The sequence below is a fragment of the Podarcis erhardii genome (assembly GCF_964252035.2).
Source record: "Podarcis erhardii genome assembly, chromosome: 1".
NCBI classification, from domain to species: Eukaryota; Metazoa; Chordata; class Lepidosauria; order Squamata; family Lacertidae; genus Podarcis; species Podarcis erhardii.
The window spans coordinates 8,873,229-8,886,271 of NC_138497.1; the positions used below are offsets into that span (position 1 = coordinate 8,873,229).

General features: G+C 46.9%; 1 protein-coding gene across 3 annotated transcripts in view; it reads left to right on the forward strand.

Annotated features, from left to right (window-relative positions):
- Window positions 1–8,887, forward strand: part of LRRC9 (leucine rich repeat containing 9) — a 77,265-nt gene extending 68,378 nt beyond the window's left edge. For 2 of the 3 annotated variants that reach the window (XM_081858412.1, XM_081858413.1), the window contains 3 exons: window positions 5,218–5,401; window positions 6,981–7,157; window positions 8,684–8,887. In XM_081858412.1, coding sequence (XP_081714538.1) covers window positions 5,218–5,401; window positions 6,981–7,135 — 339 coding nt within the window. In that variant the 3' untranslated portion in view covers window positions 7,136–7,157; window positions 8,684–8,887. Of the gene's footprint in view, window positions 1–5,217; window positions 5,402–6,980; window positions 7,164–8,683 lie in introns of all 3 variants that reach the window. The other variant, XM_081858414.1, reaches the window with a different exon arrangement.
- Window positions 8,888–13,043: the final 4,156 nt, after the last annotated feature.

Genomic DNA, 13,043 nt, shown 5'->3' on the forward strand with positions numbered 1-13,043 from the left:
CCTGCCAACCTAGCAGTTCGAAAACACATCAAAGTGCAAGTAGATAAATAGGTACTGCTCCAACGGGAAGGTAAACGGTGTTTCCGTGCGCTGCTCTGGTTCGCCAGAAGTGGCTTAGTCATGCCGGCCACATGACCTGGAAGCTGTATGCCGGCTCCCTCGGCCAATAAAGCGAGATGAGCGCAGCAACCCCAGAGTCGGCCACGACTGAACCTAATGGTCAGGGGTACCTTTACCTTTACATTTAATTTGACTACAACACTATTGGTATCCTTTTAAAATTTAGGGGTGTAATTTAGGAGTTTCCACCCGCTGTCTCTTGCCCAGCTTTCGTCAACCTGGTGCTCTCAATGTTTTTAACCACGACTCCCAAATCTGGCTGCAGCTGATGGGAGTTGTAGTCCAGAACATCTGGAGGGCAGCCGGTTGGTGAAGGCTGCTCTAGTCTGCGTGAAAACTCGCTCAGTTTATGATGCCCCAAGCCCCAGTCCGAAAAACACATTAGGCGACATCTTTGCCATGTTTACAGTATCAGAAGCAACGCCTGCCTCTTTGTAGAGCCAAGAGCTCAGCGGGTTGCCTTGCAAAAATGAACACTGGTGTGTGTGTGTGTGTGTGTGTGTGTGTGTGTGTTTTGCTGCTTGAAGATGTGGTGCTTTGTATACAAGGCTTCTAAGTGCTGTGAAGCGGATTGCAGCACGTTGTAAATGCCTTTATTTCCAAACTGACCTATGCTTTTTATACGTTGGACATCACTTAAAAATAAAAAACATGGCCGTATTAGTGCAGCTGCCGAAAGAGTGCTAAGGCCTCGCCTCTCTTAGGAGAGAGAGATTTATGGGTTTTTCAGAAAGCTTCAGTGAAGATGCTCTGCCTCGTTAGCTAGAACAGAACTGAGGCATTATCTCATTAGGCCACCGAAGTGGAACAACAAACGATTTCTCGGTTTCCTTCGCGACATCAAAGCTGTTCTTTCCTAAGTGCTTGTTAGAAAGTTGAGAAGCAAGATCTTCTGTCGTTTCTCTTTGAAAAGTACGTTTTTGGTGTTAAATGTCACAGGAAATTTCGCACAGGAGAAAGCATCTTAATTAGCGCCTTGTTTTCTTCCAAGGTGCTCTGGAAACATTTTGGAAATGGAAGCAGAAAACCAAAACATTAGTCCTCATCCAAACCCCAACATGAGGGTAGAAACGCTATAACGATGAGCCAAATAACATACAGATTGTTCCCAAAATCCCCTGAATCAATAATAATAATAATAATAATAATAATAATAATAATAATAATAATTTATTATTTATACCCCGCCCATCCAATGGTACGGCAGGCCTTGATTGCTATCTTTCCCTGACAGCAAATACATTTCCTGGGCCTGCCTGACTCTTTTATAAGTTGGAGACACCCCTAGTTTATGGCATCCCTTGGAGAAGCAAAGATGGGCTGGTAAAACGGGGCGGGACAAGGTGACGTCATGCGGGAGAATATCGGTCTTTTGCTCCACCTCCTGCAAGCTTTGCCTGCCTGCAAGATATTGCCAAGATATTGCCAATTCAAGCTTTGGGCTGAAGTCCTAGCAGGTATGGTGGTACCTTGGTTCTCAAACTCAATCCATTCTGGAAGTCCAGAAAAAAAGTCCACTCGAAATCCAACGGCTTCTGATTGGCCCCGGAAACAACGGCGACAGCCGAAATGGATGTTTGGTTTCCGAAAAATGTTCGCAAACCGGAACACTTACTTCCGGGTTTGCGGCGTTCAGGAGCCGATTTGTTCGATGACTAAGCCATTCGCGAACCATGGTATGACTGTATTCCAGTCCCATCAAACTGCTCCTGGAACCAAGGTTCTGTAGACTGGGGGTCGCCCCCCCCCGATTCTATGGGGCCTGTTGTATTTCCTCATTCCTTCAGCCCTACCTCTATGAGTCACGGGCAGGCCGTGCTTCTGTGTGGAATAATAATAATAATAATAATAATAATAATAATAATAATAATAATAATAATAATATTTATACCCCGCCCATCTGGCTGGGCTTCCCCAGCCACTCTGGGCAGCTTCCAAAAAAAATATTAAAATACTGTAATACATCAAACATTAAAAGCTTCCCTAAACAGGGCTGCCTTCAGATGTCTTCTAAAAGTCTGGTAGTTGTTGTTCTCTTTGACATCTGGTGGGAGGGCGTTCCACAGGGAGGGCGCCACTACCAAGAAGGCCCTCTGCCTGGTTCCCTGTAACTTAGCTTCTTGCAGTGAGGGAACTGCCAGAAGGCCCTCAGAGCTGGACCTCAGTGTCCAGGCTGAATGATGGGGGTGGAGACGCTCCTTCAGATATATTGGACCGAGGCCGATTAGGAATATTAAGAAGCACATAAAAACGGTGTCGGCAAGAGAGGAAACAAATTTTAAACCCTGCAGCCGAAGGCGGAGAAGGAAGCACTGGTGTTAAACACAATCGACGTAAACTGGCGGCAGTTTCAGAAAGGGATGCATCTGTAGTTTCTTGGGCTCAGGCCCAGAAGCAAGATGTAGGTGCCCAGACATGCTTGGCTCAGTGGAAAGGGGGAGCATGAAAAAAAATTGTGGCTCACCGTTGCTTCCCTTAGCAGGGAAACAGCTGCGGAGGACTGGGGAGGCAGCACCCAGCTGCATGCATCAGGGCCCCTCCTGCTCAGAAGGATCCCATTCATCTCTTTGGTTTGCCACTTGCAGAGGCTGCACCCAGAAAATATTAGCAGAGGACGTTTAGAAATGGGCCAATCTACTTCCTCCTTGGGGGGAAATATAGCTCAGCTCATTTGCAAACCAATTTTATGCGATCCTGGGGGGAGCTCACCTGGGGGAGGGGGATGCACCAGTTCTCAAATCTCCTGCCCGTATTTTAGGGTTTGTATTTCAACTAGGTTTAACTACCATATTTTTTGCTCTATAAGACTCACTTTTTCCCTCCTAAAAAGTAAGGGGAAATGTGTGTGCGTCTTATGGAGCGAATGCAGGCTGCGCAGCTATCACAGAAGCCAGAACAGCAAGAGGGATTGCTGCTTTCACTGCGCAGCGATCCCTCTTGCTGTTCTGGCTTCTGGTATTCAGAATTTTTTTTCCCCCTTGTCTTCCTCCTACAAAAACTAGGTGCGTCTTGTGGTCTGGTGCGTCTTATAGAGCGAAAAATACGGTATTTTAAAATTCATTGGTCTTTTGATCACGGTCTAAAGGTGGGATTCACTTTAAGAGGCCCATCAGCAAAAGCCCAGCATAAGAACTTCCATTTGCACAATGGGGCCTCATCCTCCTTCCTCCCCACCAAAGAAAAAACCTGTGCTGGTGCTCCAGGACCCCCCCCCCAAAAAAAACCATTTAGTTTGTACAAACTCGACACACACACTCACACACGCAATGTTTCTGTTATAAATTCATAGAAAATCAACCGTACATCGGATATACACCGTTCCACTTTTATTTTGCTCCATGAAGGAAGGACTATCAAAGGGGGAAGGTTTGATCCAGGGCAGCCATAATCCCTTGAGCGTACCAAGATTTACTCAGGAGCCCTACCCAGTTGGCATGCCAACCGTGATGGTCCCAGACAGAAGACCATCAAGGTCACAAAGTACTTGCATATGGGAGTGGATTCAGCACGGACTGAGACAAAGGACAGTGATCAGCTCTTCCCTCTGGGGGCAGGAAACTGCCAACTCCACTTTGTCCTCTGGAAATGACGCATGGGGAGGAGTAAAGGTGGAACCGGCCAGGTGACAAGACACTCAGGTTACCACCACAACTCCTCCCTCAACCCCTCCTTTTTGTGATGTGTCAATGATGCAGTCATGATGTAGTTGTGATGTAGTTCTAGGGGTGTAGCTTGGGGGATTAGTAACTAATAAAAATTGGGGTTTCCTTTTGTTCAGGGCTTCCATCTTGTTTCACCTGGTGGCAGGTGGGAGTCCAGTCTCGACAGTCTTCAATAAAGACCAAGCCTACTGGCTGCTGTTTTGCTCTGCTATTCCTGGCTGGTGTCCTTGTTTTTTGTCCAAGGGAGCCCTCGGATTTCTCCGTTAACACTGGGGGAGCCTGCAAAACAGCACACAGTGCGGGAAGAGGGGGAATTGTTCCGTCTGGCGAGCCAAAATGCTTGCGCAAGTGGGATGTCCATCGTAGTGTGACATTTAACTCTAGCCTGTGATCTTTCACAAAAAGGCAGAGTGTGGTGGAAACTTGGGGGGTGGCAATGCAACCTTGTTTTACTCAAGAGTAGACCCACTAACATTAAGGAGCATGACTAAGTTAGGGTTCAGCTCATGCTAAAGCAAAGCCAACATAATCCACTGAACTTTGCAGTGCAGGAAAATCCAACAGGGAAAGGCAGAAACATGCTGGGAAGTGCATTTTTTAAAAAAAAAAATTTACAGAGGGCACTGAGGCAAATGCATAGCCCTTGACCCTTGGCAGTAGAATCTTGTGAGAGAGGAGAGGAGCAAAGCCTGATGGGGATTGTAGTTTTGCAGGCTGTACTGTATTGAATTGTGAAAGGGTGGGAAATGAAGTCAAGGCAGATCTCTTTGGACTGAGAGCTTGGGGGAAATGGGTGAGTGCGCTAACCAGCAGAAATAAAATTGTCACAGCCTCAGACTGGACACTGGGAGGAAACCTCTGAATTGTAAGGCAGTCTCGCACATAGTAGAATATTTTTCTAAGGCAAATGGAAATGTGTCCTGCTTTGAAATAAGAGCAGGACTGAGGAACCCTTTTTAGCCTAGGGGAGGAGGAGGAGGAGGATGATGATGATGATGATGATGATGATAATAATAATAATAATAATAATAATAATTTATACCCTGCCCATCTGGCTGGGCTTCCGCAGCCACTCTGGGTGGCTTCCAACAAAATATTAAAATACAGTAATTCATCAAACATTAAAAGCTTCCCTAAACAGAGCTGCCCTCAGATGTCTTCTCTTTGACATCTGCTGGGAGGGCGTTCCACAGGGCGGGTGCCACTACCGAGAAGGCCCTCTGCCTGGTTGCCTGTAACTTGGCTTCTCGCAGCGAGGGAACCACCAAAAGGCCCTCAGCGCTGAACCTCAGTGTCCGGGTAGAACGATTAACTTTGGGGGGGGCACACATGACCATAGTAGTTTGGGTAAGTAACTTTCCCTCCCTGTTTCTTTGCGGCATTTCCGAGCCTGAGAGACGAGACTTACTAATACCCCTGATGTCTCACCATGTAGGTCTTTCCTCTTGCCAACTCTCCAATAGACTGTGGATTCCCCGTGCTGCAGACTACTTTCCCCAAGCCTTGTCCCCTGAAGATAGCCAACGTGAACCTGAACGCGGGTATCAACTATTTATATGGGGGCGACTTCATCGTCCCTCATTCTGTGGATGAGCTGGTTGGGAGCGAGTCCGTCAAAGGTGAGCGTAAATGGGCCATGATGCTCTTTGTTTTTCTCTGGGTTAAGTCTCAGGTCTTCCACTTGGTTGGTTGAAGATGGCGCAACAGGGTTCCCTAAAGGTCTCTGGTCCAATACATAAGCACCCCCAGAAATGTCAAGGGGAGTCTAGGTAAACTTAAGAACATGAAAAGAGCCTGCTGGATCAGGCCCATGGACCATCTAGTCCAGCATCCTGTTTTCGCACTGGATAACCAGAATCCTTCAAGCAGGATTAGAGCACAAGAAAAATTCTCCCTGTGGTTTCCAGCAACTGGCATTTAGAAGCCTTGCTGCCATCAGGGCCATCGATAGCCCTCTCCTCCATGAATTTGTAGGGACACGGGTGGCGCTGTCGTCTAAACCACTGAGCCTCTATGGGCTTGCCGATTGGAAGTCAGCAGTTCGAATCCCCATGACAGAGTGAGCTTCCATTGCTCTGTCCCAGCTCCTGCCAACCTAGCAGTTCGAAAGCATGCCAGTGCAAGTAGATAAATAGGTACCACTGCAGCAGGAAGGTAAACGGCATTTCCGTGTGCTCTGGCTTGCATCATGGTGTTCTGTTGCACCAGTAGCGGTTTAGTCCTGCTGGCCACATGACCCGGAATGCTGTCTGTGGACAAACGCCGGCTCCCTCTGCCTGAAAGCAAGATGAGCGCCGCAACCCCATAGCCGCCTTTGACTGGACTTAACCATCCAGGAGTCATTTACATTTACCTTACCATAAATTTGTCCAATCCCCTTTTAAAGCCATCCCAGTTGGGGGCCATCCTAGCCTCCTGTGGGAGGGAGTTCTGCAGTTTTAATGATGCGCTGCAATGTCGAGGTCAAGTTCAGGTCCAGCGCCAGGGACCAGTCCCGAGCCAAACATCATCTAAAGGCAGAATCGCCCAAAGAAGCAGCCTGGTTCAGTTACCTGCCTGCAGCCTTGTTTTCCCTTTTACAAACTTGACTCCTCTCGCTTGGTGTAAAACAGGGGTTGGCAAGGCTTACCGGGCATAGGCCGGATCACTCCCGCAGAGATCCACTGGAAATCGCATCTGTACATGTCTGCGGTGCCAGAAATTGCATCTGCGCATGTCCGCGGCACCAGAAATCACTTCTGTGCATGCCCAGGCGCCAACAGAAGTGGTTTCCGGCACTGTGGACATGCGCAGATGTGATTTCTGCCATCTGGGCATGCACAGAAGTGATTTCCGGCACCACGGACATGTGCATATGCAATTTCTGGCATCTGGGAATGCGCAGAAGTGATTTCCGGCACCACAGACATGCGCAGATGCAATTTCTGGCACCGCAGACATGCACAGATGCAATTTCCAGTGTCTGGGCATGCGCAGAAGCGATTTCTGGAGCTGCGGAAGAGAGTCCCTGCACCCTGCCATGCCACACCGGTTTAGCACAGCGCGCATGGACTCACCAAGCTGGCAGCTTGGTTCAGGGGCAGCTCATGGGCCAGTTAAACGACCCTCATGGGCTGCTTCCAGCCCATGGGCCTTAGGTTGCTGACCTCTGGTGTAAAACAATGGCGACCCTAAGTTTGAAAAGTGCCGATTTTACAGTTCCGCTTTCAGGTAAGAAATCCAAGAACGCCACACCGGGCGTGTGTAACCCTCGGAGCATCCATGCGGAGGTCGCCATCAGGCAAGTCAGAGCTGCCTCGGCCAACCTTCCAGCCCACGGGGCACCACAGAGTGGCCCCTCTCGAACCACGTAAACCTGCCACACCAGCAAGGAGAGTGCAGGTATGCGACTGATCACATCGTCTTCCTCTTTCTCTTAGTGTGAACTACACTTTGCAGACTCCCGTATGTCACTCCTCTGGCTGAAAACAAAGGACCAAACACAGAATACATGTAGCAACAGGGGAAGAAGACTTCTAAAGAGCCAACGATAGCTCTCCATTTTTTGCCTGGGTTTTATTGGTTCTATCCCACCTGTCCTCCTAAGTTAAGGTTGCCTAACGTGTGGCCAGGGGCGCCAACTTGAATAAAATGGGGGGGGGGCAGGTAAGCCACAGGCCACATAATCACAGGACCACAATCACATGCACACCATCTGAATGGCAATGCCCATCAACTTTGAGGGGGGCCAGCTCCCTCAAATATTTTATGGGGCAGGGGGCTAAATGGACCTCACTCCCATCAACCAAAGTTGGCCTGGCCAATGGCCAGGGGTGATGGGGGCTGCAGTCAAGCCCTACTCTAAGGGCTTAGTGTGATATGTGTGGTTCTTTTCCTCATCTTTTAGGCTCACAACAACCCTGTGAAGTTGGTAAGACTGAGAGAGGGCAACTGACTAAAGGTTGTCCCAATGAACTCCATGGCTAAGTGCCAATTTGAAACTGGATCGGCCTGGCACTCGAACCACCACATTGATCTGGCACTGTGTCAATTCCATATTTTTGCACTCGGAACATTGATACGAGATGTTAAAAGTGGCTCTGGGTTCCACCTTTTCCCCTCCATGCATGGTGTATTAGAAAACAGTTCTTGTCCAAAGTGGGATAGGAATGAAGTGAATTCTTAGTGAATTCAGTCCTTGGCATCGTTGATTTTTATTGTTGTTGTTGTTAAGCTGTGTTGCTTAGATGGGAGAATAAAAATTGAATGGGTAGATAGCAAGAATGATCTTGTAGGCAATAAGTTCTGGAAACTTGGGACATAGTCTGTGATTCGTGATGGGGAAGAAATGTAGTTTTGTTTGAGTTTTAATGATAAATTATCTAATTTATCTCAAATCAATATGTGAACTCAAACAGCTATCCCTTGAAATTTGCATTTCTCTAGATTTTGTGATGGGAGTTCTCCAAGCAACCAGTGTGTAAAAAATATATGAGGGGTAATTGCTCTGTATATTATATGTGCAGATTAGACAAAACTGCATACCAAAATGTGATTATTAGAAGTTTGCACTAAAATGCTGGTGAATTTTCATGAGGATTTCATTTTAAATCACTGATTGTTATGGAAATGTGAAAAACAGAGTTTAAGGTTAGGAAAATGAGAAACACAGGGAATCCAAAAAAAAGACAGATTTGCCTATTTTTATTGGAGGGTACATAATATAACCACCTTCCATAAGCTAAAGAGGTTTAGGTGGGTCTGGTCAGAGCCTTGGTACACACTGCCTTCAGTTACACAAGATGTACCAAATAAAAAAATAAAATCACCTGTTCATCACCTGTGTCACAGAAACTCCTGTAGCATCCCTGTTTTGAATTAACATAACCCTTCTCATTTGACTTCCTTTCTTTTCCTTTCAGAAACGGCGCAGTTGCACTTTCGGATCGAACAAATTGTAAATAGCTGCAAGAAGAACGAACGCTAGTTTTGACACTGATTTACATTTGTATCCAGATGTTTGCTTTCCCAATTTGAGTTACACCCCAGGAGAATTTGTTCCATAATTTCACATTTTATATCTTCGATCAGAGACTGAAATGAATGAACTGATTTAAGTTTCTTAAGGTTGATGAAGCATGCCTGATTTTTTTTCCAGATCCAGGACTGAGGAGGATACTCAGGACCAAATGGGACTCTTAGGCTCCAGTTAACATGTGACTATTGGTAGTGCAATCAGTTCTGCCCATAAAAAACAACAACAACCAGAATGCAAATCAGCCTTCAGGGAGGCCATTAACAGCTGGAAGAATGGCAGGGAGAGGGGCTGCTTAACCCTCTCCCTTTCTTTCATTTGTCTGCTCAAAAGCGCCTCCCTCTCCCTCTTCCACCTGTGTCAGAAAATAACCAGCAGCAGACAGTGGCTGGATAGGAGTTGTGATGCTCACCTGACCTCCCGACAGCTGCATTGCTGCTGCTTACCCAGAGACAGAGAAGTCGCAGGAACATCAGTGTGATGCAGATAGAGCAGCAGAGCTAATCCTGTGCTCCTGCTGGTGTGTTTGCACCGAGCCAACCTACCTGGTGCTTGACCCTTCTCCGTCCAGATAAGTAGCAGTGACTCAGTGGTCAGGAGGTCAGGTGAGTGCTACCGCTGCATCACGCTTCCCCCCTACTGGAAACTATGTTTTCTCCCCTATATTTTCGCTCCCCAGAGAAACATCTTGAGGAGACGGGCAAACAACAGGAAGGAAAACAGATTTAACAGCTGCTCTGACACTTTCGCTCCTCTGCCCAGGCTGATTTGGAATTTATACCTTTATGAAAACAACCACACGACGTGTAGCTTTAGCCTCAGCACTGTTGTACTGCAAATCAGGGGTGTGCCTTAGCTATCAGTGGAAAAGATGAGGCTCCATGGGAGCCCATGTTTATTCCAGATTTAATACATAACTGTTGACGGATTGTGGATGGATAGCCATACTAGCATTCGTCCCCTTAACCTGACTTTATGGTGTTGTTCCGTTTTAATTAGACTTGGGGTTGAGTACAAGGTGTAACTGTTACGGTCGCATAAGGGTTTTCTGATGGAAGCATTGTTGGCAGGGGCAGCTTTGGAGAAAAGATAATAGCAAGGAATAAATTGAAGTTGACATCCATTCCTAAAATACGTCGGCTCAGGATATGGAATTCATGTGGGAGACTGTCCTTGTAACAAGTGATGAATGAAAATAATATAATCGGAGAGCAGAAAATGTGAGTTGGTGATTATAGAGTTGGAAGGGACCCCAAGGGTCTAATAATAATAATAATAATAATAATAATAATAATAATAATAATAATAAATTTATTTATATCCTACCCATTTGGCTGGGTTTCCCCAGACACTCTGAGCAGCTCCCAACAGAATTAATGAAAATAATAATAAAAAAGCGATAAAACATCAGACATTAAAAGCTTCCCTAAACAGGACTGCCTTCTAAGTCCAACCCCAAGCAATGCAGGAATCTTTTGCCCAATGTGGGGCTCAAACCCACAACTCTGAGATTAAGAGTGTCATGCTCTGCCAACTGAGCTCCAAGCATAACTTCCCCCAAACTCTTTAAACCCTCTGGCATTCTGCAAAAGAAAAACAAGAAGTGCTCTTCCTGTGGAACTGAAGAAAGGTGTTCCTTGCATATATGTATTTTTTTTGGGGGGGAATCAGGTGTGGTAGTCTTCACAAGGGGGGCACAGCATGGCAACAGAGTGGAACCATAGAAGCTGGCAAATTTTGGGATTGCCACGTTGGAAATGGCACTGGCACATAGGAGGAGAGTGTATGGAATGTGGGTGGCCATCTGAAATAGGGGGGGCAGGTTGAAGAGCCCCGTTTTGTGGCCATTAGCCAGCTGACCCTCTGTCTTTGGGGCAGGGAACCTACAGCCCTCCAGATTATAGACTCCATCTCACATCAGCCCCAGCCAGCATGGCCCAATGGTCAGGGATGATGGGAATTTTGTTCCAGGATATCAGGAGAAGAGAGCAATGGGTTGCCTTTCCCTGCACTACCCAACTGCTGATGGGCTAGAGGTTGCGTTGGGTTTTTGGGAGCTGCTGGCCCTCACGAGGCTATGGGTGCTGAGTGTTGAGGTGCTCTTTTAAAAGGAAACATCGGTAGAGCATCCTTGAGGGAGCAAACCAACCAGCCAAGCTGACTTGGTGCGTCAGGAAATGTTCAAGCTGTGTGCAGCCATACCCGAGACCACTGCTGGAGTGTTTACGATCCAGCCAGGGATCCCTGGGGGTGGCATTTACCGGGCCTCTCCTCACTGTGGCTGAAATGTTTCTTATTTAATAAAAAGGTAAAGGGACCCCTGACAGTTGGGTCCAGTCATGGCCGACCCTGGGGTTGCGGCGCTCATCTCGCTTTTCTGGCCGAGGGAGCCGGCGTACAGCTTCTGTGTCATGTGACCAGCATGACTAAGCCGCTTCTGGCGAACCAGAGCAGCGCACGGAAACGCCGTTTACCTTCCCGCCAGAGTGGTACCTATTTATCTACTTGCACTTTGACGTGCTTTTGAACTGCTAGGTTGGCAGGAGCAGGGACCAAGCAACGGGAGCGCACCCCGTGGCAGGGATTCGAACCGCCGACCTTCTGATCGGCAAGTCCTAGGCTCTTCAGTTTCGAAATCACCTTCAGAGGTAGCCCCACGTAGAGCGCATTGCAGTAGTCCAAGCGGGAGATAACTAGAGCATGCACCACTCTGCATCATCATCTAACCTCCCCGCACAGAAATCAGAATGGATCCTCATCAAGTAGCCCATATTCTCTACCCTCCCTGGTAACCATTCGGGATGAACGTTCAATAAACAAGTCATACCAAAGTACCTTCAGAGTGGAACGTGATGCTGACCAAGGAGCAGATGTGGTCCCCAACCTGAGTTCAGAGATACCAGATAACTGCGGGAGGGAATTGGCAGGGAGGTGGAGAATATCCAATGTTGACTTAATTCTCTCCTGGACTCTGAAATCAGAAGTCGAGTAGAGAGGGGTGGGTGCATCAGCGGGAAAAGAATCGACGGCTGCGGGAGGGGCTAAACAACTATGCCGCTGGCACAATTCTTCCCCGCGAGTCCCTACCTCTGCATTCACACTTGCGCATTGCTTCGTTGTTGTTTTTCCCATTTCCAGAAAGTATGGACTTGGAACGAAGCAATATCTGCAGATACGATGTGACAGGGAAGAACATACAGGGGGGGGAATACTTCCTCTGTGAATTCCTGATCAGATGATGTGGTTATTTTGTGTGTGAAGTTCTGTTTCCCTGGTCCGGTTCTACCTCTCTGCTTTCAGCTCTTGTTTCAGATCCTCTTGCTGTTTGGGGTCTGCTTTCTCGTTTTAAGTCCTATTTATTATTTTTTTCCAAGTATATATATATATTTTAAAAGAAGATAATAATTACAGAGTGTGTGTGGCTGTTGCAATGCCTTCAGAAAATCGAATGGTGTGTGTACTTTTTCAGAAAAGAGTACGGTTTGTTTTTCACGGCGGCACAAATGAAAGCCCATCTATCCAAACTTTCTGGATACAGCGCAGTGCAGTGTGAGAAACACACACACACAAACCTCTTCCTCCCAGTCTTCAAAAACCAGTAGGATGATGTCTGCTGGCATCAATCCTTTGTTTCCTCTTGGATAAAGGGAGAGGAGGACAGCAAAACCTGTAACTTCATGTAGACTCCTGTGTTCTGCTGCAAAACTTTCAGAATGCACCGATTTTGCGGAGTTTTCAGAAGCCTTGGCCTATAAAAAGGCTGTACCTTTCGCCCAGTCTTTAATTCCTCTAAATGGATGTTTCTCTCCCATCCATTTCAGATCCCCGTTGCTTCCTTGAAACATTATTTGCATAAAAGGAATTGAATAATTTATAGAGAAGCAGACACTTGGGTGTAGCTCGGTCGAGATTTGCCCAGAATCACGCCGTGCCTAACACATGGCTCATAGCTTGTTTAATGGGATGGAAGCTGACGGGTTTGTCTTGTACCGCTGCTATAGAACTCATAGCTTTCAAATGACCTCAGTGTACTTAGCTACTTTGCTTGTTGATCTCACTGCTCTTTTCCCTTCCATTAATGGGAGAAACTCTTAAAGGCAAATGCCCCACTTTTCTGCATTCCCTCAAATAATAAAGACAGTTTTGGCCTGGAAGATATTTCATGCATTCTATTTAAAAAGAAAAGAAAAAATATTACAGAAGAGTTGGAATGCTTCAATTTGTAAAACCCAGGGTCTTAAATGCTT